Below are 25,807 nucleotides of genomic sequence, written 5' to 3'. Positions count from 1 at the left end.
CACACACTCTCTCTCTCTCTCTCTCTCTCTCTCTCTCTCTCTCTCTCTCTCCACCCCCCCCCGCACACTCTCTCTCTCTTCCCCCCCCCCCCCCCCGCGCACACTCTTTTCCCCCCCCCCCCGCACACTCTCTCTCTCTCTCTCTCTCTCTCTCTCTCTCTCTCTCTCTCTCTCTCCCCCCCCCCCCCCCCGCACACCGCCCCACCACACACACCGCGCCCCCACACACACACACGTCAGATAAAGAGAGAGAGAGAGACTGACCGAAACACCTTCCCTTCACATAAAGGTGGGACTTCTATTTTTTTATTATTGATTGGTTGCTTATTACTTTGGTCTTGGAGCTTTAGGTGCAGGGTTCCTTCTATCTTTTATTGATTAATTGCTTATTACTTTTTGTGCTTCATAAATGTACTGCTTTGTTTTGTGCTTACTACTTTAAATGTATTTTGCTTCTTTAATGTTATGAAGGTGTTTATGGAAACTCCTCCAACTTCCCTCACCCCCTGTTGTGATGTTGATGTGTCCTTTGTGTTTAATGCTTTCCCCCCCCCCCCCCCCCCCCCCCCCCCCCGGTTTCTGGCTGTGCCTGCACTAAACTTAACTCTAGGTAAGGTTTTTCAGAACTTACTAAAGTGGATACTTACTCCATCCTAAGTTCATTTGTAGTAAGTTTTCACTGCCAAAACTTGCAAAACAGGCCTGAGTGGCTGGACACACCCCCTTTTGAAAAAATAACCTTACCTAAAGCCAACCTAAACTAACTCACTAGAACTGGAGCAAACTATTATCCGAGAATTGCAATTTCTAACATACTTCAAACTAAACTAGGAGCAACTCCACCCGAAACTTGGCCCCATCGTATCTAGGTCAGACGTACTGTTCATGTTTGGAGGCAGTTCAGAGAAGGTTCACTCGGTTGATTCTGGGGATGAGGGGGTTGACTTATGAGGAAAGGTTGAGTAGGTTGGGCCTCTGCTCCATTGGAGTTCAAAAGAATGAGAGATGATCGAAAGGTATAAGATTATGAGGGGGCTTGACGAGGTGGATACAGAGAGGATGTTTCCACTGATGGGGGAGACTAGAACTAGAGGGCATGGTCTTAGAATATGGGGTCGCCCATTTAAAACAGCGATGAGGAGAAATTTCTTCTCTGAGGGTTGCAAATCTGTGGAATTCGCTGCCTCAGAGAGCTGTGGAAGCTGGGACATTGAATAAATTTAAGACAGAAATAGACAGTTTCTTAAACAATAGAGGGATAAGGGGTTATGGGGGGGGGGCGGGCGGGGAAGTGGAGCTGAGTCCACGATCAGATCAGCCATGATCTTATTGAATGGCTGAGCAGGCTCGAGGGGCAGAATGGCCTACCCCTGTTCCTATTTCTTATGTTATGTTCTTATGTTCAGAATGTTATCACTGACAACTAATCTTGGTTTCTCATGCGATTTTGTCATTTGGTTATTTTCTAAGAAATCTACCATCAGTACCCATGTATGTTTCTCGATTAATTTGTGAATACAGGACAAATGATAGCTAATGTTGCAGAGACTAGTGGGTGTTCTTTATGTCCTAACTCAATGTTGCTTTGTTGATTGAAATTGGAAATGGGTGGCATTACATGTAAATAGCCGAGATTCCTGTAATTGGGTATTTATGTTATACTGTCACATTGTATTTATAAATTCAAATATTGCTAAGCTTGGTTGGAAACCCGACTTCAAAGGAAATTGAGTGGACAATAGCAGGGACTTTCTGCAATTCTTATTTCTGTTTGAATTAACAAAAGACTTGATAAACTCTGCCTGTGAGAGGATACTGCAAGAAGCACACAAGCATAAAGATTTTGATTTTATCTGGTCAATAACCAGGAATGTGCTCCCCCCCCCCCCCAATATAGAAGAAATTATTTTATTTATTCAGAATTATTTATTGAGTAATTATGGGATTTTTTGGTTATAATTAGCAGTTTATATTTGCACACTCTGAATACTCTGTGCTTCAACTTTCTATTTAATTTTTAAATAAATAGATTCTGTCTGAGCGTAATATGTCACTTTGAAAGTGAGCATAATAGCATAGCGTGAAACCACATTATAGAGGTAACTGGAAATGGAGTAATTGTAACCATCAGAGGACGCATATTTGCAAGGGAAGCTTACATGAAAGGGTTTAGCTTGTAGTTTTTTTTCTACTTGGGAACTGCTGCAAAGCTGCGAGAAAACAATTCCACAAAAAGCTGAAATTGTAACCACTGGTTCATTTATATTCAAACCGTGATTGCAGTGAAACTCGATGAACTAGCTTGGTGGAGTATCGGGGAGCTAAATTTGCCCTGCTCGAGTTGGCTGTTAACCCAAAATATTTGTGAACTTTTCATTTCAACTATTTGTAAAATGTGATCATAGCTGTAGGGCAGAGTTAATCGAGGGTGGATGCGGGAGGGAGCAGCAGCAGCAGCATCCCATGTGAAGCACTTTCCAGATCCCTGTTGAAGTGACTTGCATTGCTGAAGGCAGCTAGTGGAAGTTGTCCTGACTTGTCGTGAGTTCGCTGTTTTTACATAAAATCAACAGACTGAATAAATAAACAGTAACTGTTTTTTTTAGTGCAAGGTTATAATTGTGACTTACTCTTCTTGCGGACAACACGATTTGACCAATACCAAAATAAAGTGCTTCTTGCCAGTGTTGAGCTTGTCCCTTTCTGAACCATAAGGATGGCATAAAAACCGCAAATGCTGGAAATCTCAGCGGGTCAGGCAGCATCTGTGGAGCGAGAAATAGGGTTAACTTTTCAGGTTGACGACCCTTCGTCAGAACTCTGACCCGCTGAGATTTCCAGTATTTTCTGTTTTTATTTCAGATTCCAGCATCCGCAGTATTTTGCTTTTGCATAAGGATGGTATGATCGGTAAAGAAAGACTTGAAAGACTTGAAAGACTTGGATTTATATAGTGCCTTTCATGACCACCGGATGCCTCAAAGCGCTTTACAGCCAATGAAATACTTTTGGAGTGTAGTTACTGTTGTCGTGTGGAAACACGGCAGCCCGTTTGCGCACAGCAAGCTCCCACAAACAGCAATGTGATAAGAACCAGATAATCTATTTTATTGTTATGTTGATTGAGGGATAAATATTGGCCAGGACACTGGGGATAACTCCCCTGCTCTTCGAAATAGTGCCATGGGATCTGTTATGTTCAGAATAACTCCACAAGAGTATATTGTAAGCTCAAACTGTTGTGACCTTGGTGTCTCTAATGTAACTCCAGAGTGAGGAAGCAGCATGGTAGACTGCCTTTGACATCTGCTTGCCCGGGGTGTGCAGGTGACTCTTGGGTCTCCCACAAGTGCGCCCTCTGGTGGCAAGTCTTACACATTGGTAATGTTTACATACGTAACAGGATCTTTTACGTCCAGTTGAGAGAACAGACGGGGCCTCTGTTTAATGTCTCATCCGAAAGACGGCACATCCGACAGTGCAGTGTTCCCTCAGCACTGCACAGGAGTGTCGGCCCAGATTTTTTGTGCTCAAGCCTCTAAGTTCCCACAACCTAAAAGTTCCAACAGCGCAATGTTGGGCTGGAAAGACCAGAAGGTCCTGAGTTCAATCATTGGTTAGCCTCATCGTCTTGAGTTGGGAAGAGGAAAATCAGTAAAGGGTCCTGCCCCCGAGTGTGTGGATGCCGATTGAGAGCACAGGTAACATGAGTGTAAAACCTGCTGATGGTCACTGGGTTCATGTGAAAAATATCCACTCGGGTGAGCTGTCACAGGGATACTGATAGCCAAAGCACTATACACCAGCAAGAGGTGGAGTGTTAGGGGAGAGAGGGAGGGTGGAGGACACAGGATTAAAACAAAATATTAGGATTTAATGAGCAAATAGAATCGGTATCATGGACCAGTTGGACTGAATGACCTGTTTCAGTACTGTACATTCTATGTAATATCTAAATCATGGTTTTTGTGGTCAGATTTTAGTTTTGAAATGGTGATGGTCACTTTTTGCAGGTTGTCATTAGCTATCTCAGCTTTTGGATTATAAAAAAACCTTCTCCCGACTTTAAAAAAAAATCTTAAATCTATGCAAAATTTTAATCTGATATTTGTTTTTCCTTTTCTTTCAGCTGATAGTTGAGAAGACCACTGACTACCCTTCCACTGAGTATTCTCTGGTGGAGGATGTTGCCCTCCACTTTACTTGTTTGATGGACAGACTGAATGAGCAGCGCCTGTTTCAGCCAGACCTGTGTGATGTAGACATTGTATTGGTGCGGCAGAAGAACACGTTCCCCGCTCACAAAGGGGTGCTTGCGGCCTACAGCCAGTTCTTCCACTCCCTCTTCACGCAAAACAAGCAGCTCCAACGTGTCGAACTTTCGCTGGAAGCTCTAACGTCGCAAGGGTTTCAGCAAATCCTTAACTTTATCTACACTTCAAAGCTGCTGGTGAATGCCTGCAATGTGCAGGATGTGCTGAACGCTGCTGCAGTTCTGCAGATGAATGATATTGCTACTTCCTGTCAAGAGTTAATCGATAGTCGGTCCTTAAACTTGACGACGGTGGCGAGCGACATGTCGAAACAGGAAAGTCGCAGCAATCCTCTGGGCTCCCAGTTTTACCGGGAGATCAAGCAGGAGGTGGATTCCCATCCCAAAATCTATGCCCGAGAGGGCAACAATCCATACTCTGTGCGTGTGGAGGACAACACCGGGAAGCAGCACTCTCCAAAACAGCAGTATTACAAGGAGGAGAGCGATAGCCGAACGGTGTGCAAGATTGAGGGAGGAGCTGAGGAGTTGGACGATGACGATGATGATTCGGACAGTAGAGGCTCATACAACAGGGAGCAGATCATTGTGGAGGTTAACCTCAACAACCAGACTCTGAATGTCTCTAAAGGGGCTGAGGGCATGTCTTCACCTTCAGAGACCACGGCTGTATTGGGTAGATGTCCCGAGGGCGAAGAGGATGACGATGAAGAGGACGAGGATGATGAAGACGAGGAGGACGACGACGATGATGACGCGGATGTTGGGGATGAAGAAGAGGATGAAGATGATAGTGAGGAAGAGGAGGAGGAAGTTGAAGAGAGTGACGACGATGCAAATGAAGACGACAATGACCCCGATACTCCAGATGTCAAGACTGAAAGCGGGCAAACGACGCGAAGGACAGCAAGAGCTTCGACTGCCTCCAAAGGCTCGACTCCTGCAGCCCCTAGCAGGTCACGAAGACAGGCCAAACAGGAAGTGACCACTCGAGGCCGGAAGCGAAAGAAGGATTCTGATGGCTCGAATCAGAAGGTGAAAATTGAAGAGAAACAGAACTTCCCCTGCAAAAAGTGCCCCCGGGTCTTCAATAACCGCTGGTACCTAGAGAAGCACATGAACGTCACACACAGCCGCATGCAGATCTGTGATAAATGTGGCAAGAGATTTGTACTGGAGAGTGAGCTATCACTGCATCACCAGACTGACTGTGAGAAAAGTATTCAGGTAGGTCATTGATTTGCATGGTCAAAATTTCACTTGCAGTCACTGCATGACACCAGATCACCCAGATTCAAAGTTAACTCCTGTCCCTTTTTGTTTTACTTGACATGTTTGGGACCTGTGTTGATGCTACCTTCAGAAATACAGTGCCACAGTGTAGTCGGGTGCTGAGCGATGTACCAGTATGGGGAAGGCCAGTTACAACTGCTGGCCTCGCACTAGTTTTTCTTTCTGCTGGCTTCGATGCAGGTTTCAGGCTGGCAGCTCCATGTCACGGTTGTGTCCGAAATGAAGTGGGAATTATGTTTCTTTGATCATTTTATTAATGTTAATTTTGGTCAAAGAGTAATAAAAATATATAAATTATTTCTTCCATCTCCTTTTAGTGTATTTGGATCAAAATCTATTGATGTTAGTCACCTCCTTCACTGCCGAGAAAAGTATCACAGGGAATGAACGCTAATAATTAGCCTGACCACTGACCATGCAACAATGTCTTCATTGTGAGACAGAGAGTGGCAGAGTTCTGGAGGGTTAGAGGGCTTGAGGTGATGGGAAGGGGTGAGACCATTAGGGATTTAACATGAGGATACGAATGTTGGAGGGTCAGGAGCCAATGTATATCGGGAAGAACAGAAGTGATGGGTGAAACATGGGAAGGGAATGTAGGAATAGGAGTAGGACATTCAGCCCCTCGAGCATGTTCTGCCATTCAATGAGATCATATTGGATCTATGCCTCAAATTCACTTTGTCTGCTTTTGTTCCATATCCCTTGATGGCTTTACAGAAATCTATGGAACTTGGTCTTGAGAATTTCAATTGACCCAGCATCCACAGCCTTTTAGGGGAGAGAGATTGTTGGAAGGTTTGCTCTGCTGTCAATACTGCTGATCCTTCTCAGCTGATCTGCAGCCCACGGCGACACTTCACTGATATTCCCCACAGGTACACATTGATCCTGCTGCTCCGAGAAATGGTGTCGCCGCCCACAATGAATCATTACATTAAAAACTGACCGGGTATTGCTGACGACGGTTGAACCTGTATTTAAATGGGGAGAGATTATGCTGCAGTACAAAGGGATCTGGGGGTTCTTGTACATGAAATGCAAAAAGTTAGCATGCAGGTACAGCAAGTAATCAGGAAGGCAAATGGAATGTTGGCCTTTATTGTAAGGGGGATGGAGGATAAAAGAAGGGAAGTCCTGCTCCAACTGTACAGGGTATTGGTGAGGCCACACCTGGAGTACTGCGTACAGTTTTGGTCTCCACATTTAAGGAAGGATATACTTGTATTGGCGACAGTTCAGAGAAGGTTCATGAGGTTGACTCCTGACATGTAGGGGTTGTCATATGAAGAAAGAGTTGAGCAGGTTGGGCCTATACTCATTGGAGTTTAGAAGAATGAGAGGTGATCTTATTGAAACATATAAGATTCTGAGGCGTCTTCACAGGGTAAATGCAGAGAGGATGTTTCCTCTTGAGCGAATCTAGAACAAGGGGGTATAGTTTCAGAATAAGGGGTCACCCATTTAAGACAGAATTGAGGAGGAATTTCTCCTCTCGAGGGTTGTGAATCTTTGGAGTTCTTGACACCAGGGAGTTATGGAGGCCAGGTCTTTGAATATATTTAAGGTGGAGATGGACAGATTTTTGAACGATAAGGGAGTCGAGGGTTATGGGAAGCGGGCGGGGAAGTGGAGTTGAGGCCGGGATCAGATCAGTCATGATCTTATTGAATGGCAGAGCAGGCTCAAGGGGCTAAATGGCCTACTCCCTATTTCTTATGTTCTTGTGTCTTTTGGAAATCAGGACATTGTGTCTGTATTAGCAGGGGCTGCAAATACTGTGTCTATTTGTAGACCCAAACATTTGCAAATCAGTCCTATATTCTCGCTCCATTTCCCAACAATTCTTTGACTGATTGTGGGGAATGCACTTTTCGAGCCACAGGCCTCACCTAGCTTTATAGTTGGCACTGTAATTACTAAAAACTCCCCTTTAGTAACTAAACGTAGGTAAATTTTCAGTCTGGGAAGCTGAAAAACACACAAAATATTAATCAAAAGCTCTGTTTGCATTAATACATGTTGCACTTTCCAATCCTCGACTCTCTTTTGTCATTGTTTACCTACGCTGCCAATACCAATGATTTTTAAAAATTATTAATTTCCTTTGGTTAAAATTAAAACAAGTTCTTGGGTGAAACATTCAGTTGAAGTCCACTTTATTTTTTTCTTAATGTCCAAATTTGTAAATAACATGTACAACATGGCTGGGGTTGTAAATCTGCTGGCCCACTTACCCGTCCATGATTCTATGCGCCCCCCCACCCATTTATATTTTGTTGGACAGAAAGATCACAAACTGTCAAACATACAAGCAGAAAACCCCAACCAAGATTTTTAGCACAAAACAACTAATTAAATTATAGATATTGCAAAAAGTTAAATGCGTGTGCCCATACTTTTTCAGCTTGTATCAGATACACTCCGTGGATCACAAATTTAGAATGTCATTCATGAGGAGCCCCCTGGAGTAGTGAGTGAGCTGTTGAAGTTGGTACTTGATTCACCCAGTGGGGGTGTCTTCTGTTCCAGTGTGAGGTCATGCACTTTGGCAGAAAAAATCAAAGAACAAGTTATTATTTTAATGGAGAAAGATTGCAAAGTACTGCAGTACAGCGGGACCTGGGGGTACTTGTACATGAAACACAAAAGGATAGTATGCAGGTACAGCAAGTGATCAGGAAGGCCAATGGAATCTTGGCCTTTATTGCAAAGGGGATGGAGTATAAAAGCAGGAAAGTCTTGTTACAGCTGTACAGGGTATTGGTGAGGCCATACCTGGAACAGTGTGTGCAGTTTTGGTTTCCATATTTTGATTGAGTAGGTTGGGCCTCTACTCGAATTCAGAAGAATGAGAGGTGATCTTATTGAAACTTATAAGATTATGAGGGGGCTGGACAAGGTGGATACAGAGAGGATGTTTCCACTGGTGGGGGAGGCTGGAACTAGAGGGCATGACCTTAGGATAAGGGGCCGCCCATTTAGAACCGAGATGAGGAGAAATTTCTTCTGAGTTGTGAATCTGTGGAATTCGCTGCCACAGAGAGCTGTGGAAGCTGGGACATTAAATAAATTTGAGACAGAAATAGACAGTTTCTTAAATGATAAGGGGATAAGGGGTTATGGGGAGCAGGCAGGGAAGTGGAACAGGAGTAGGCCATCTAGCCCCTCGAGCTTGCTCCGCCATTCAATAAGATCATGGCTGATCTGGCCGTGGACTCAGCTCCACTTACCCGCCCGCTCCCCGTAACCCTTAATTCCCTTATTGGTTAAAAATCTATCTATATGCGACTTGAATACATTCAATGAGCTAGCCTCAACTGCTTCCTTGGGCAGAGAATTCCACAGATTCACAACCCTCTGGGAGAAGAAATTCCTTCAGTTTTAAATTGGCTCCCCTGTATTTTGAGGCTGTGCCCCCCTAGTTCTATCTCCCCGACCAATGGAAACAACCTCTCCGTCTCTATCTTGTCTATCCCTTTCATTATTTTAAATGTTTCTATAAGATCACCCCTCATCCTTCTGAACTCCAACGAGTAAAGACCCAGTCTACTCAATCTATCATCATAAGGTAACCCCCTCATCTCCGGAATCAGCCTAGTGAATTGTCTCTGTACCCCCTCCAAAGCCAGTATATCCTTCCTTAAGTAAGGTGACCAAAACTGCACGCAGTACTCCAGGTGCGGCCTTACCAATACCCTATACAGTTGCAGCAGGACCTCCCTGCTTTTGTACTCCATCCCTCTCGCAATGAAGGCCAACATTCCATTCGCCTTCCTGATTACCTGCTGCACCTGCAAACTAACTTTTTGGGATTCATGCCACTCCTGACACCATCACCCAGGTCGGGTGGCACAGTTTAATGTTTATGTTTTGCAGGTAGACTCTAAAAGAGTTTCATGCAAAAAGAGTTTCATGCACAAGGACCCCCAGGTCCCTCTGCACCGCAGCATGTTGTAATTTCTCCCCATTCAAATAATATTCCCTTTTACTGTTTTTTTTCCCCCCCAAGGTGGATGACCTCACACTTTCCGACATTGTATTCCATCTGCCAAACCTTAGCCCATTCACTTAACCTATCCAAATCTCTTTGCAGCCTCTCTGTGTCCTCTACATAACCTGCTTTCCCATTAAACTGAGTCCATGATCAGATCATCCATGATCAGATCAGCCATGATCTTATTGAATGATGGAACAGGCTCGAGGGGCCTCATGGCCTACTCCTGTTCCTATTCCTTATGTTCTTATCATAGGCAGCCCCATGGAATCGAGGAAGACTTGCTTCCACTCTTAGAATGAGTCCTTAGGTGGCTGAATAGTCCAATACGAGAACCACAGTCCCTGCCACAGGTGGGACAGACAGTCATTGAGGGTAAGGGAGGGTGTGACAGGTTTGCCGCGCATTCCTTCCGCTGCCAGCGCTTGTTTTCTGCATGCACTCGGCAATGAGACTCGAGGCGCTCAGCGCCCTCCCGGATGCACTTCCTCCACTCGGCGGTCTTTGGCCAGGGACTCCAAGATATCGGTGGGGATGCCGCATAATATCAGGGAGGCTTTGCGGGTGTCCTTGTAACGTTTCCTCTGTCCACCCTTGGCTCATAAAAAAACATAGAAACATAGAAAATGGGTGCAGGAGTAGGCCATTCGGCCCTTCTAGCCTGCACCGCCATTCAATGAGTTCATGGCAGAACATGCAACTTCAGTACCCCATTCCTGCTTTCTCGCCATACCCCTTGATCCCCCTAGTAGTAAGGACTACATCTAACTCCTTTTTGAATATATTTAGTGAATTGGCCTCAACAACTTTCTGTGGTAGAGAACTCCACGGGTTCACCACTCTCTGGGCGAAGAAGTTTCTCTTCATCTCGGTCCTAAATGGCTTACCCCTTATCCTTAGACTGTGACCCCTGGTTCTGGACTTCCCCAACATTGGGAACATTCTTCCTGCATTTAACCTGTCTAAACCCATCAGAATTTTAAACGTTTCTATGAGATCCCCTCTCATTCTTCTGAACTCCAGTGAATACAAGCCCAGTTGATCCAGCCTTTCTTGATAGGTCAGTCCCGCCATCCCGGGAATCAGTCTGGTGAACCTTCGTGGCACTCCCTCAATAGCAAGAATGTCCTTCCTCAGGTTAGGAGACCAAAACTGTACACAATACTCCAGGTGTGGCCTCACCAAGGCCCTGTACAACTGTAGCAACACCTCCCTGCCCCTGTACTCAAATCCCCTCGCTATGAAAGCCAACATGCCACTTGCCCTCCTAACCGCCCGCTGTACCTGCATGCCAACCTTCAATGACTGATGTACCATGACACCCAGGTCTCGTTGCACCTCCCCTTTTCCTAATCTGTCACCATTCAGATCATAGTCTGTCTCTCTCTTTTTACCACCAAAATGGATAACCTCACATTTATCCACATTATACTTCATCTGCCATGCATTTGCCCACTCACCTAACCTATCCAAGTCGCTCTGCAGCCTCATAGAATCCTCCTCGCAGCTCACACTGCCACCTAACTTAGTGTCATCCGCAAATTTGGAGATACTAAGTTTAATCCCCTCGTCTAAATCATTAATGTACAGTGTAAACAGCTGGGGCCCCAGCACAGAACCTTGCGGTACCCCACTAGTCACCGCCTGCCATTCTGAAAAGTACCCATTTACTCTTACTCTTTGCTTCCTGTCTGACAACCAGTTCTCAATCCACGTCAGCACACTACCCCCAATCCCATGTGCTTTAACTTTGCACATTAATCTCTTGTGTGGGACCTTGTCGAAAGCCTTCTGAAAGTCCAAATATACCACATCAACTGGTTCTCCCTTGTCCACTCTACTGGAAACGTCCTCAAAAAATTCCAGAAGATTTGTCGAGCATGATTTCCCTTTCACAAATCCATGCTGACTTGGACCTATCATGACACCTCTTTCCAAATGCGCTGCTATGACATTCTTAATAATTGATTCCATCATCTTACCCACCACCGATGTCAGGCTGACCGGTCTATAATTCCCTGTTTTTTCTCTCCTTCCTTTTTTAAAAAGTGGGGTTACATTGGCTACCCTCCACTCGATAGGAACTGATCCAGAGTCAATGGAATGTTGGAAAATGACTGTCAATGCATCCGCTATTTCCAAGGCCACCTCCTTAAGTACTCTGGGGTGCAATCCATCAGGCCCTGGGGATTTATCGGCCTTCAATCCCATCAATTTCCCCAATACAATTTCCCGACTAATAAGGATTTCCCTCAGTTCCTCCTCCTTACTAGACCCTCTGACCCCTTTTATATCCGGAAGGTTGTTAGTATCCTCCTTAGTGAATCCCGAACCAAAGTACTTGTTCAATTGGTCCGCCATTTCTTTGTTCCCCGTTATGATTTCCCCTGATTCTAACTGCAGGGGACGTACGTTTGTCTTTACTAACCTTTTTCTCTTTACATATCTATAGAAACTTTTGCAATCCGTCTTCATGTTCCCTGCAAGCTTCTTCTCGTACTCCATTTTCCCTGCCCTAATCAAACCCTTTGTCCTCCTCTGCTGAGTTCTAAATTTCTCCCAGCCTTCGGGTTCGCTGCTATTTCTGGCCAATTTGTATGCCACTTCCTTGGCTTTAATACTATCCCTGATTTCCCTTGATAGCCACGGTTGAGCCACCTTCCCTTTTTTATTTTTATGCCAGACAGGAATGTACAATTGTTGTAGTTCATCCATGCGGTCTCTAAATGTCTGCCATTGCCCATCCACAGTCAACCCCTTAAGTATCATTCGCCATTCAATCCTAGCCAATTCACGCCTCACACCTTCAAAGTTACCCTTCTTTAAGTTCTGGACCATGGTCTCTGAATTAACTGTTTCCTTCTCCATCCTAATGCAGAATGCCACCATATTATGGTCACTCTTCCCCAAGGGGCCTTGCACAACGAGATTGCTAATTAATCCTCTCTCATTACACAACACCCAGTCGAAGATGGCCTCCCCCCTAGTTGGTTCCTCGACATATTGGTCTAGAAAACCATCCCTTATGCACTCCAGGAAATCCTCCTCCACCGTATTGCTTCCAGTTTGGTTAGCCCAATCTATGTGCATATTAAAGTCACCCATTATAACTGCTGCACCTTTATTGCATGCACCCCTAATTTCCTGTTTGATGCCCTCCCCAACATCATTGCTACTGTTTGGAGGTCTGTACACAATTCTCACTAACGTTTTTTGCCCTTTGGTGTTCTGCAGCTCTACCCATATAGATTCCACATCATCCAAGCTAATGTTCTTCCTAACTATTGCATTAATCTCCTCTTTAACCAGCAATGCTACCCCACCTCCTTTCCCTTTTATTCTATCCTTCCTGAATGTTGAATACCCCTGGATGTTGAGTTCCCAGCCCTGATCATCCTGGAGCCACGTCTCCGTAATCCCAATCACATCATATTTGTTAACATCTATTTGCACAGTTAATTCATCCACCTTATTACGGATACTCCTTGCATTAAGACACAAAGCCTTCAGGCTTGTTTTTTTAACACCCTTTGACCTTTTAGAATTTTGCTGTACAGTGGCCCTTTTTGTTCTTTGCCTTGGTTTTCTCTGCCCTCCACTTTTCCTCATCTCCTTTCTTTCTTTTGCTTTTGTCTCCTTTTTGTTTCCCTCTGTCTCCCTGCATTGGTTCCCATCCCCCTGCCATATTAGTTTAACTCCTCCCCAACAGCACTAGCAAACACTCCCCCCTAGGACATTGGTTCCGGTCCTGCCCTGGTGCAGACCGTCCGGTTTGTACTGGTCCCACCTCCCCCAGAACCGGTTCCAATGCCCCAGGAATTTGAATCCCTCCCTGCTGCACCACTGCGCTATCCTGCAATTCCTACTCTGACTAGCACGTGGCACTGGTAGCAATCCCGAGATTACTACTTTTGAGGTCCTACTTTTTAATTTAGCTCCTAGCTCCTTCAATTCGTTTCGTAGGACCTCATCCCTTTTTTTTTACCTATGTCGTTGGTACCAATGTGCACCACGACAACTGGCTGTTCTCCCTCCCTTTTTAGAATGTCCTGCACCCGCTCCGAGACATCCTTGACCCTTGCACCAGGGAGGCAACATACCATCCTGGAGTCTCGGTTGCGGCCGCAGAAACGCCTATCTATTCCCCTTACAATTGAATCCCCTATTTTCGTTTGCCATGAATGAGTTCCGAGTAGAGTGCTTGCTTTGCGAATCTCGTGTCTGGCATGTAGACAGTGTGGCCTGCCCAGCGGAGCTGATCAAGTGTGGTCCGTGCTTCAATGCTGGGGATGTTGGCCTGATCGAGGACGCTAATGTTGGTGCGTCTGTCCTCCCAGGGGATTTATCGAAATTTGCGGAGGCATCGTTGATGGTATTTCTCCAGCGACTTGAGCTGTCTTACTGTACATGGTCCATGCCTCTGAGCCATATAGGAGGACGGATATTTCTACATCCCTGTAGACCATGAGCTTGGTGGTAGATTTGAGGGCCTGGTCTTTGAACACTTTTCCGAAGGCCATAACTAAGCATGTATTTCTCTACCGCTCTTCAACCTTGGAGGTGTCCTGTATTATGGATCTTGACACCTTCACCTCGATTTCCCAATTAAAAAAAAAGATCATTTGAAGCTGTCGTGCCCAATGCATTTTGTACATTGTGGTAGGAATTTAAGAACCCTGTACCTATTGGGTACTTTTCTTCCCGGCTCCGTCAGGCATGAAGTCCTTCAGATTTGCACTGTGATTGCGAGTCTCAGGAATGTGCGTGTTTTATGTGCTCACGCTGCTGACCTTCACTCGCTTGCCCCTGGGTTTGGTCTTTTTTTTCAGTTGGCAGGAACCTTGGGGATCAAATACAGAGGTCAGCAAAGTTGAATATAGCATTTTTGTGAGTTGCTGCAATTAACCTCTCCTGTCACACCTTGAATACCTTTTTGCTGTGAACAGCATTTGGATGAATTACGTTGCGTTGACAAATAAGCTTCATTTAATTCATGCAGCTTGTCAAATTTTGCTGAAATTTATGGAGTCCTGCAGTTTTTTTTTAATGCTTGCACTGTCTAATCGCTTTCCAAAGCAAAAACTGTTGTAAAGTTCTGTTGCGTTGTTTCAGTTTGCTGTGCTCTGTCTGTGGCTTGTCCCACTGGTGGTGTGATGTTGAAACTGGGTTGTCGACTCGAATTTTTGTTGCGGTGTAATGAAGCGCACAGCTGCCCAGCATATCTAAATTTTGCTTTGGTTTATTGCTCTCTTTTTTTTTAATTTCGCCTTTTGCTTGAGTGTCAGCTGTGGCTCAGTGGGTAGCAATCTCGCCTCTGAGTCAGAAGGTTGTAGTTTCAAGTCAAATCTGAGCCGACACTCCAGTGCAGTGCTGAGGGAGCACTGCCCTGTCTTTCAACTGAGGCCCCGTCTGCTCTCCTAAGTGGACGGAAATGATCCCATAAGCACTATTTTAAAGAAGAGCAGGGGAGTTATCCCCAGTGTCCTGGCCAATATTTATCCCTCAATCAACATAACATAAAAAAACAGATTATCTGGTCATTATCACATTGCTGTTTGTGGGAGCTTGTTTGTGCGCACGTTGGGTGCCGCGTTTCCTACATTACAACAGTGACTACACTTCAACAGTACTTCATTGGCTGTAATGCTCTTTGAAACATCCGGTGGTTGTGAAAGGCGCTATATAATTTCAAGTCTTTAAGAATAAAAAAAATCTTTTTCATTCTTTTGCTCCCTTCTCCCCACTTCACAATTCTATTCCCGATCCTCTCCGCCTTCGTGCATCTCTCCTAACTTTCAACAACCTCCTTAAAACATGCTTCCTGGACCCTGCATGCAACCACCGCCTCTAACTCTCATTCTCCTGTTTGGCTCCGATTCCCACTTTATGGTAAAGATGCTGTACAGGTTGTAGCTGCTGTTTTTTGCTCGTGCTGCCAGCCTTGTTTTCCATACAGTCTGGTGCTGCTGCCCCCGTGTTAGCCAAGCTCCTGGCCATAATGTCTAATGGTTTCACATTTTAACACCTTTTTGAATAATTTTTTTTCTCCTGTTAATTTTGGATGTTTCGAGTAACTTACTAGCACAAAGTGCCTGTTATCTTAGTCGGATTGAAGTTCTGCCTAAATTGTTAACACTGGCCTATGAGCTCACTAACTTCAAAACCCTTTATTAAGTTTGTAACCCAACTTCCTTAATGACTTCCTCTCCGAAGTCCCCGAGTTCCTTTTGAAAGACGCCATATGTGCGTCAATACCTGAAACAACAGTAGGGGCTTTTTGTCGAAACCCTTGGGAGCTTTTCGAAAATCTTCGCTTGAGCATCTGATTGTGGTTAAGAGCCCGTGTAAGCTAACCAAACATTTCTGGCTGGTAATGCACATCACTCCGAAGTTGTGCTTTCTGAGTACAGGGTGCAATCTCCGATGGTGGGTCAAATAGAAAAAATAGAGAGTAAATTCGAAGGGGAGAAATTGTAATCCTACTTCTATAATAAAAGTGTTCTAAGAAAAGTGCCGTGTAAAGCAGTGGATGTTTTATCATTTGCTTTGTTGGTTGGGTGGGGCTACCAATTGACCCATTTTCCTCTTTGCACTCCCAGCTGGCAAATTCTGTATGTTGGGTTTAGAACAAAAAGTTGCCCATATTTTAAAAGCAATAATCAAGATGAACTTTTCAGCAATGTTTACATTAATAACTTATATTTAGAATAGTTTTGCCGTCCATATCTTTTACATAGTGGGATTTGTACTCCCTTTCTAATTTTGAGAATGTTTATATGCAGCCACGGCTAACATAGCAACAGCATGGTCTGGTGTAGATTAGAGGGTACAGTATTAACTGTTAGGTTATTGATGCACCGACCGGTCCTCATGATGTTGATCTGTCCTATAGAGAATAGAAATTTACAGCTCTGGAGGAGGCCATTTGGGCCCACCTTGTCCGCGCTGGCTGACCAAGAGCTATCCAGCCTAATCCTACTTTCCAGCTCTTCGTCTGTAGTTCTGTAGGTTACGGCACTTCAAGTGCACATCCAGGTACTTTTTAAATGTGGTGAAGGTTTCTGCCTCTACCACCCTTTCAGGCAGTGAGTTCCAGATCCCCACCACTCTCTGGGTGAAAAGATTTCCCCTCAAATCCCCTCCAATCCTCCTACCAATTAATTTAAATCTATGCTCCCTGGTTGTCGACCCCTCTGTTAAGGGAAACAGGTCCTTCCTATCCACTCTCGGCCCCTCATAATTTTATACACCTCAATCAGGTCTCCCCTCAGCCTCCTCTGTTCCAAAGAAAACAAACCCAGCATCTCCAATCTTTCCTCATAGCTAAAATTCTCCAGTCCAGGCAATCGCCTTTGTACCCCCTCTAGTGCAATCACATCTTTGCTGTCCTCTTGTTCCCCGGGTCGGTGAATGGGATCTTAACATGCACCATTGCTTCAATGGGGCCCACAAGTGGATTCCATGCTTTTTGTACAGTGGCGTCCTGTATTCCTTCTATTGTGCGACTATTGGACTGGGCAGTGAATCGTGACGCAGGTTCATTCTCGACGCCTTACCCTGCTCTGAACTGGTGAATGTATTCTAGAGGCACCCATGCTGTTTGTGCTGTGCTGATCCATCTGTGGATGCTTTATAATGATGGCCTGTTCCTCTGTGTGTGCTTGTCTAGTCTTTCTCCAACTGCTTCTGAAAGACATTTTAGTATGGAATTTTTATGTTCACCCAGTTCCTGCTACCTGGCTCTTTTTAATTAAAAAAAAAACTTAGATAGGGTTACCTGGTATCCACCCAATCCTGGGATACTTCTGCTCTGTGTGGTTTAGTTTCATGCTTGACATTGCATTTAGCCGTTGAGTTCCCATCAATGCAAGTATGGAATTTTCATGTGCACCCAATTGCTGCTATCTGGCTCTTTTTTAGGGGGAAGCTATGTTTTTAATATAAACCCATTACATGTAGCATGTGTTTTGCTTCAGTTGCAGATGTCATCCTTCCTTGTCCGGTACAAATTTCAAGAATTAGAGTACAGTACCTCCTCAGTAGTCAATACCACCAGCTGTAAATGTTAACCGTGGACTATTTAGTGCCACTGGTAGTAAGCTACTACACACCCACCAGCACCATCCTTGCTTTCCTTATTGCTGGTTTGTTTCTGACCAGTAATATCATCCGTTACTGGTCCCACTGTGGAGCAGTCCTGTAGCCTTTGTTGTCTCAGCCTCATAATTAAAACTACAGCTTGAAGTAATGAGCAGATGAACATTTAACCCATTGAGTGGCTATAGAGTGGCATTGCCCTAAAGTGTTGAGTGCACTGCATTTTATTTTGACTTAAAATTAAGAAAATGTTGAAACATGAATTTTGACAAAAGTTTCTGATTAGTTATTGCTCTAAAGTTGCATTGGAAAGATATGATGGGTAGAAAGCAGAACATTTCAAGTGCAAGAGATAAAGGGTTTTATCCTCTAGCAGTTTTTCTCTACTTCTCTTAGATCACGGCAGTCTGTGTGTTGCTATGTCTCTATAGTTAGAAATAACTACATTTCAGGACTTGCTTTCAGTTCATGCAAAAGATAAGCTTCGCACCAATTTGTGGTAGCTTCCATTTTTAAGTTGGAATTTTACTACTTTGCGCAATCTCCACTTAAAAGCAAATAGAATATCATCCAAGAAAAGATGTCAAGGCCTTGGAGAGGGCACAGAGGAGGTTTATCCAAATGATACCAGGGGTGCGAAACTTCAGTTATTGTGGAGAGACTAGAGAAGCCGGGATTGTTGTCCTTGCAACAGAGACAGTTAAGAGATGATTTAATGGATGTGTTCAAAGTTATGAGGGTTTTGATAAATGAGAAGAAATTGTTTCTACTGGCGGGTGAGTCGGTAACCAGAGAACACACATTTAAGATCATTGGCAAAAGAGCCAGAGGGGAGGGGAGGAGACATTTTTAGGTGCGACGTGTTATGATCTGAAATGCACTAGTGGTGGAAGCAGATTCAATAGTCACTTTCAACAAGAATTTGGATATATGCTTCAAAAGCAAAACATTGTCAGGGGAGTGGGACTAATCGGATATCTCTTTCAAAGAGCTGGCATAGGCACATTGGGTCGAATGGCTGACTCATATGCTGTATGATTCTTCTTCCAAATGAGTAAATCATTAGGCACTGTCCATTCTCAATATTGATACAAACTACTTCACCTTGCTCTGTTTACACACTATGCTCCTTCTGCTCTCGTCACTTAACTTCAAGAAAAAAATCTTTAAACTACAGTTTGTTTCCCACCCCTTGCTTCACTGCATTTTATTGCTCTGTTTAGTTGCCATTTCTATCTGTTGCAGGCTCGCTCCGCTCCCATCTCCCCACCCACAACCTCCAATGACTGTCACACAATTTTGGTGTCAATATTGAAGCCTACAAGTTGTTGTGGAAGCACTATCTGGGAGTTAACTTCAAAGGTTTCTGGGAGAATTCACATCTTCTGCTTTATGCACAGTTTTGTTGTGCTCAGTATTTTGCCTAATGTGTGCAAAGTCTGTTCTGCACATTGGGCCAGCCAGTGAGAAGAGAGCAATTCTGATCCTTCACTTTACCAACATATGGTGCAGATACGGTGCCAATTATAATTCAGTTCTGTATGTTGATGACAGTGCGGACTTAACCAGTCACTGCAACAGTGTGCACATGAGATTTTGGGAGGGGATTAGGCAGCCTGAGATTGGAGACACATTTAATACATTTTAGGTCTTCGTGTTGACTCACAGCATTACCTCCTGTAGATTTCTAAGAGCGATGTCTCTTTGGGAAGCAAGGTGGTATGACGCTGGAAACTTTCAAGAAATGTCAGCAGCACCTCAAAGGAATAACAGACAGGCAACTTTCTAGAAGATGCTGTGGTTTATTTTAAGCATGAGAATGGGCCATCATTGCACCTAGGTTCAAAACAACTAGCAAAGGCCTTGTAGAGAAAAATATACCATGTTGCTTTGATCTCTTGCTCGTCTCGATGACTTTGTGTAACATGATTACAAATATTGATTTACTTGGGGCCATTGTATTTTATACTTTGTAGTTGTGTTCAGAACTTGTCCGATAATTGTTTGAAAGATCCTTGCTTCAAGCTTTTGTTTTTTGTGTGCCCCCTTTAATTCAAAGGGCTAATTTTCTTGGGACAATCAGATCATGCTTTTTAACTTCAAAAGTGAAGAAATTACTTCCTTTCCAATCTTCAGAGTCTCCAAGGCTAGGAAAACTTCAGGTTTTGCTTCTTTTGTAGTCAAGAGGGCAGAAGGGATGAAGTCAAGAGGGGTGATGTGGAATCGGTATGGGTGCAGTTGCAGAATTCCAAAGGGCAGAAAACGCTAGTGGGAGTCGTGTACAGACCACCAAACAGTAGTGGTAAGGTTGGGGACAGCATCAAACAAGAAATAAGGGATGTGTGCAATAAAGGTACAGCAGTTATCATGGGCAACTTTAATTTACATATTGATTTGAGCTAACCAAACTGGTAGAAATGCGGTGGAGGAGGATTTCCTGGAGTATATTAGGGATGGTTATCTCGACCAATATGTCGAGGAACCAACTAGAAAGCTGGCCATCCTAGACTGGGTGATGTGTAATGAGAAAGGACTAATTAGCAATCTTGTTGTGCGAGATCCCTTGGGGGAAGAGTGACCAGAATATGGTAGAATTCTTAAGATGGAGAGTGACACAGTTAATTCGGAAACTCGGGTCCTGAACTTAAGGAAAGGTAACTTCGACGGTATGAGGCATGAATTGGCTAAAATAGACTGACAAAGGATACTTAAAGGGTTGATGGTGGATAAGCAATGGCAAACATTTAAAGATCACATGGATGAACTTCAGCAATTGTACATCCCTGTCTGGAGTAAAAATAAAACGGGGAAGGTGGCTCAACCATGGCTAACAAGGGAAATTAAGGATAGTGTTAAAGCCAAGGAAGAGGCATATAATTTGGCTAGAAAAAGCAACAAACCTGAGGACTGGGAGAAATTTAGAATTCAACAGAGGAGGACTAAGGGTTTAATTAAGAGGGGGAAAATAGAGTACGAGAGGAAGCTTGCAGGGAACATAAAAACTGACTGCAAAAGCTAGTATAAATATGTGAAGAGAAAAAGATTAGTGAAGACAAACGTAGGTCCCTTGCAGTCGGATTCAGGTGAATTTATAATGGGGAACAAAGAAATGGCAGACCAATGAACAAATACTTCGGTTCTGTCTTCACGAAGGAAGACACAAATAACCTTCCGATTGTACTAGGGGATAGTGGGTCTAGTGAGAAGGAGGAACTGAAGGATATCCTTATTAGGTGGGAAATTATGTTAGGGAAATTGATGGGATTGAAGGCCGATAAGTCCCCGGGGCCTGTTAGTCTGCATCCCAGAGTACTTAAGGAAGTGGCCCTAGAAATAGTGGATGCATTGGGAATCATTTTCCAACAGTTTATCGACTGGGGATCAGTTCCTATGGACTGGAAGGTAGCTAATGTAACACCACTTTTTAAAAAGGGAGGGAGAGAGAAAACGGGTAATTATAGACCGGTTAGTCTGACATCAGTAGTGGGGAAAATGTTGGAATCAATCATTAAGTGGGCAAATGCATCGCAGATGAAGTATAATGTGGATAAATGTGAGGTTATCCACTTTGGTGGTAAAAACAGAGAGACAGACTATTATCTGAATGGTGACAGATTAGGAAAAGGGGAGGTGCAACGAGACCTGGGTGTCATGGTACATCAGTCATTGAAGGTTGGCATGCAGGTACAGCAGGCGGTTAAGAAAGCAAATGGCATGTTGGCATTCATAGCGAGGGGATTTGAGTACAGGGGCAGGGAGGTGTTACTACAGTTGTACAGGGCCTTGGTGAGGCCACACCTGGAATATTGTGTGCAGTTTTGGTCTCCTAACTTGAGGAAGGACATTCTTGCTATTGAGGGAGTGCAGCGAAGGTTCACCAGACTGATTCCCGGGATGGCGGAACTGACATATCAAAAAAGACTGGATCAACTGGACTTGTATTCACTGGAGTTCAGATGAATGAAAGGGGATCTCATAGAAATGTTTAAAATTCTGACGGGTTTAGACAGGTTAGATGCAGGAAGGATGTTCCCAATGTTGGGGAAGTCCAGAACCAGGGGTCACAGTCTAAGGATAAGGGGTAAGCCATTTAGGACCGAGCTGAGGAGAAACTTCTTCACCCAGAGAGTGGTGAACCTGTGGAATTCTCTACCACAGAAAGTTGTTGAGGCCAATTCACTAAATATATTCAAAAAGGAGTTAGATGAAGTCCTTACTACTAGGGGAATCAAGGGGTACGGCGAGCAAGCGGGAATGGGGTACTGAAATTGCATGTTCAGTCATGAACTCATTGAATGGTGGTGCAGGCTCGAAGGGCCGAATGACTTGCTCCTGCACCTATTTTCTATGTTTCTCGGATGAATAGCAGCGCATTTGGAAAGCAGTGACAGGATCGGACCAATGAAAGGGATTTATGAAAGGGAAATCATGCTTGCCGAATCTTCTGGAATTTTTTGAGGATGTAACTAGCAGAGTGGACAAGGGAGAACCAGTGGATGTGGTGTATTTGGACTTTCAAAAGGCTTTTGACAAGGTCCCGCACAAGAGATTGGTGTGCAAAATCAAAGCGCATGGTATTTGGGGTAATGAACTGACGTGGATAGAGAACTGGTTGGCAGACAGGAAGCAGAGAGTCGGGATAAACGGTTCCTTTTCAGAATGGCAGGCAGTGACTAGTGGAGTGCCGCAGGGCTCAGTGCTGGGACCCCAGCTCTTTACAATATACATTTAACGATTTAGATGAAGGAATTGGGTGTAATATCTCCAAGTTTGCAGATGACACTAAACTGGGTAGCGGTGTGAGCTGTGAGGAAGACGCTAAGAGGCTGCAGGGTGACTTGAACAGGTTAGGTGAGTGGGCAAATGCATGGCAGATGCAGTATAATGTGGATAAATGTGAGGTTATCCATTTTGGGGGAAAAAACACGAAGGCAGAATATTATCTGGATGGCGGCAGATTAGGAAAAGGGGAGGTGCAACGAGACCTGGGTGTCATGGTACATCAGTCACTGAAAGTGGGCATGCAGGTACAGCAGGCGGTGAAGAAGGCAAATGGTATGTTGGCCTTCATAGCTAGGGGATTTGAGTATAGGAGCAGGAAGGTCTTACTGCAGTTGTACAGGGCCTTAGTGAGTCCTCACCTGGAATATTGTGTTCAGTTTTGGTCTCCTACTCTGAGGAAGGACTTTCTTGCTATGGAGGGAGTGCAGCCTCACCAGACTGATTCCAGGGATGGCTGGACTGTCATATGAGGAGAGACTGGATCAACTGGGCCTTTATTCACTGGAGTTTAGAAGGATGAGAGGGGATCTCATAGAAACATATACGATTCTGACGGGACTGGACAGGTTGGATGTGGGAAGAATGTTCCCGCTGTTGGGGAAGTCCAGAACCAGGAGACACAGTCTTAGGATAAGGGGTAGGCCATTTAGGACTGAGAGATGAGGAGAAACTTCTTCACTCAGAGAGTTGTTAACCTGTGAAATTCCCTGTCGCAGAGAGTTGTTGATGCCAGTTCATTGGATATATTCAAGAGGAAGTTAGATATGGCCCTTACGGCTAAAGGGATCAGGGGGTATGGAGAGAAAGCAGGAAAGGGGTACTGAGGGAATGAACCGCCATGATCTTATTGAATGGCGGTGCAGGCTCGAAGGGCCGAAATGGCCAACTCTTGCACCTATTTTCTATGTTTCTAGAAGGTGTATGATTCACACTGGATTGCTGCTGAATAACTATCCTTGGAGTCGTTCAAGATGGTGGCACTGGCCCACATCATTAAGGCAGTGATTCGAACAGGCTGGCCAGCAGCCGTACACCTCAGGGACATGTACTTTCACATTAAGATAACATTTGTTTATGGCAATATTTGGCTAATAATGTCCCTTTTTTTTTCTCGTGACACACCTGTGAAGCATCCTGGGACTTTAAAGGTGCTATATAAATACAAGTTGTTGTTACTTCAGATTGCTGTCCAGTCCCAAATCACAGTTCCTAGCACCCCTGTATGGACCCTCTTCCTAATGCAAATATAATACAGGTTGAAACTCCCTTATCCAAAACTCCCTTAACTCGAACCACCCCTCATCAGAACCATTCCCAGCAACCGGGTGATGCATGAGCAGAACTCCGATATGAACAAATTGAAATCCTTCCTCGCTGGCCTGACCCCGCAATTCACCGCCCCCGAACCATGATCTCTCTGCTGCACTCCCAGCCCCAAGCCAGCCAGCCCAGATATCCCCTTGCTCAGTATCTCTACCATCCAATTTAACGTGGCCACCGGAAAAATCCCTTATCCAGTACAGGCCAGGTCCCGAGAGTTCCGGATAAGGGAGGTTCAACCTGTAATGTCAGAGCAGCCTTCTGATATAAAGGAAGACTCAAATTTGTGTCTCAAACCCCTCCCTCCCCCGCACCAGTGGCAGGACTGACTACATATATAAAAGAAAATTGCCCTTGGTTTCCCCTTTGATCAAGTATTGACCTTTTGTGAAGGTTGAGCTACATTCAGAGAATGGGAAGATTTTATCTGTAGCTGGCTTGCTGAGACCGGGACATTTTTCTACTTTTCTATCAGACTACTTTTCACATTATGGTAGGGTGCAGAATAAAGCTCTATCTGCACTATATCTACAATAATGTCTTTACCTCCACCTCCAAAGAGCACTCCTTATTGAATCATAGAATCATTGAAATTTACAACACAGAAGGTGGCCATTCGGCCCATTGTGTCCATGCCGGCCGACGAAGAGCTATCCAGCCTAATCCCGCTTTCAAGCTCTTGGTCTGTAGCCTTGCAGGCCACGGCACTTCAGGTGCACATCCAAGTATTTTTAAAATGTGGTGAGGGTTTCTGCCTCTACCACCCTTTCAGGCAGTGAGTTCCAGACCACCACCACCCTCTGGGTGAAAACATTTCTCCTCAAATCCTCTCTCATTCTCCTACCAATTACTTTAAATCTATACCCCCTAGTTATTGACTGCTTCAGTGTGATATTTCCGTTTCCCAAATCCGCCATCCTTATGGCATTTAGTGAGTGTTGCAGTGGTGGAAAATAAGTTGTAACATGAGGCTGAGTTTTTAACACCTGCAGTTTCTGCGCATGTTGAGTTTCTGATGGCAGGAATATCGCGAGGAACCTAGACACTTGTCCATGGTGGAGAAGGGTGTGTGACAGGACAATCATTACCAGGCTGCTTTCATGCACTTGCTAGAAACCACTTGGAGGTCTGGTAACCACCTGTCCAGGTTGAAGCACAGTCCAGTCTTGGCTTAGGCTTCCAGTGATTAAGCCATTTTAATCTTGGACATTGGGTAGGAAAGAAAGAAGAATGAACTTGCCTTTATAAAGTGCCTTTCAGGTCCAGTGCATTACTTTTGAAGTGTAGTTATGACTGCTCACCACCACCTTAGGGCATTTAGGGATAGGCAATAAATGATGGCCTTGCCAGCGATGTCCACATCCTATGAACGAATAAAAAAAAAAAATCTGGTAGCCAATTTGGACATAAGATGCCAAAAACGATAAATTTGATGACTCGTTAATCTGTTCTTGGTGGTGCTGTTTACAGAAGAAATGTTGGCCAAGACATTGGGTAAAATCGGCAACTCTTCATGGAATTTTTAACATTCATCTGAACACACTAATTGAGCCCTGGTTTACCATTTCATCAAAAGATGGCACTTCCAACAATGCAGCATTCCTTCAGTGTTACATTGAAGCCAAGATTATTTGCTCAAGTCCTGGAGCTTGAACCCACACCTTCTGACTGAGGTGCAGTTGCTGCCATGGAGCCAAGCTGACAGAGTTCTGATGCAGGGTCTTGCACCTGAAACCACAGATGCCTGATCGAGTGAGTATTTTCTGGTTTTGCTTTTGACACCTTGAGCTTTGGTAGAGCAGAGCAGAGGGGTTTCCAAAGAAGATGTTCTATTCACGCATGGCCACGTCCATTTGCAAATGCAGTGTGAAAATTTTCTCATTTATAGTGTCCATTTGTAGTGCAAGGAATTTGACTTCCAACATTTTCACACTGCATGCGCGTGGTAAGTTGTACATATCCAGTGTACATTTTCTTTAGCAATTGCTTCCTTTACTGTGCAACTCAGCAAAAAAAGACGACATTGGTAGATTGAAGTACCTACC

The 25,807-nt window shown here is 44.4% G+C and overlaps 1 protein-coding gene across 3 annotated transcripts in view; it reads left to right on the top strand.

The window, feature by feature from the left end:
- LOC139264732 (zinc finger and BTB domain-containing protein 47-like) overlaps window positions 1–25,807 on the top strand; it is a 229,795-nt gene that overhangs the window by 130,262 nt on the left and 73,726 nt on the right. For all 3 annotated transcript variants that reach the window (XM_070881732.1, XM_070881733.1, XM_070881731.1), the window contains exon 2: window positions 4,130–5,500. In XM_070881732.1, the coding sequence (XP_070737833.1) occupies window positions 4,130–5,500 (1,371 nt within the window). The remainder of the gene's footprint in view (window positions 1–4,129; window positions 5,501–25,807) is intronic.

Source organism: Pristiophorus japonicus, chromosome 5, assembly GCF_044704955.1.
Source record: "Pristiophorus japonicus isolate sPriJap1 chromosome 5, sPriJap1.hap1, whole genome shotgun sequence".
Classification (NCBI taxonomy): domain Eukaryota; kingdom Metazoa; phylum Chordata; class Chondrichthyes; family Pristiophoridae; genus Pristiophorus; species Pristiophorus japonicus.
This window is presented reverse-complemented; position numbering and strand designations above follow the sequence as displayed.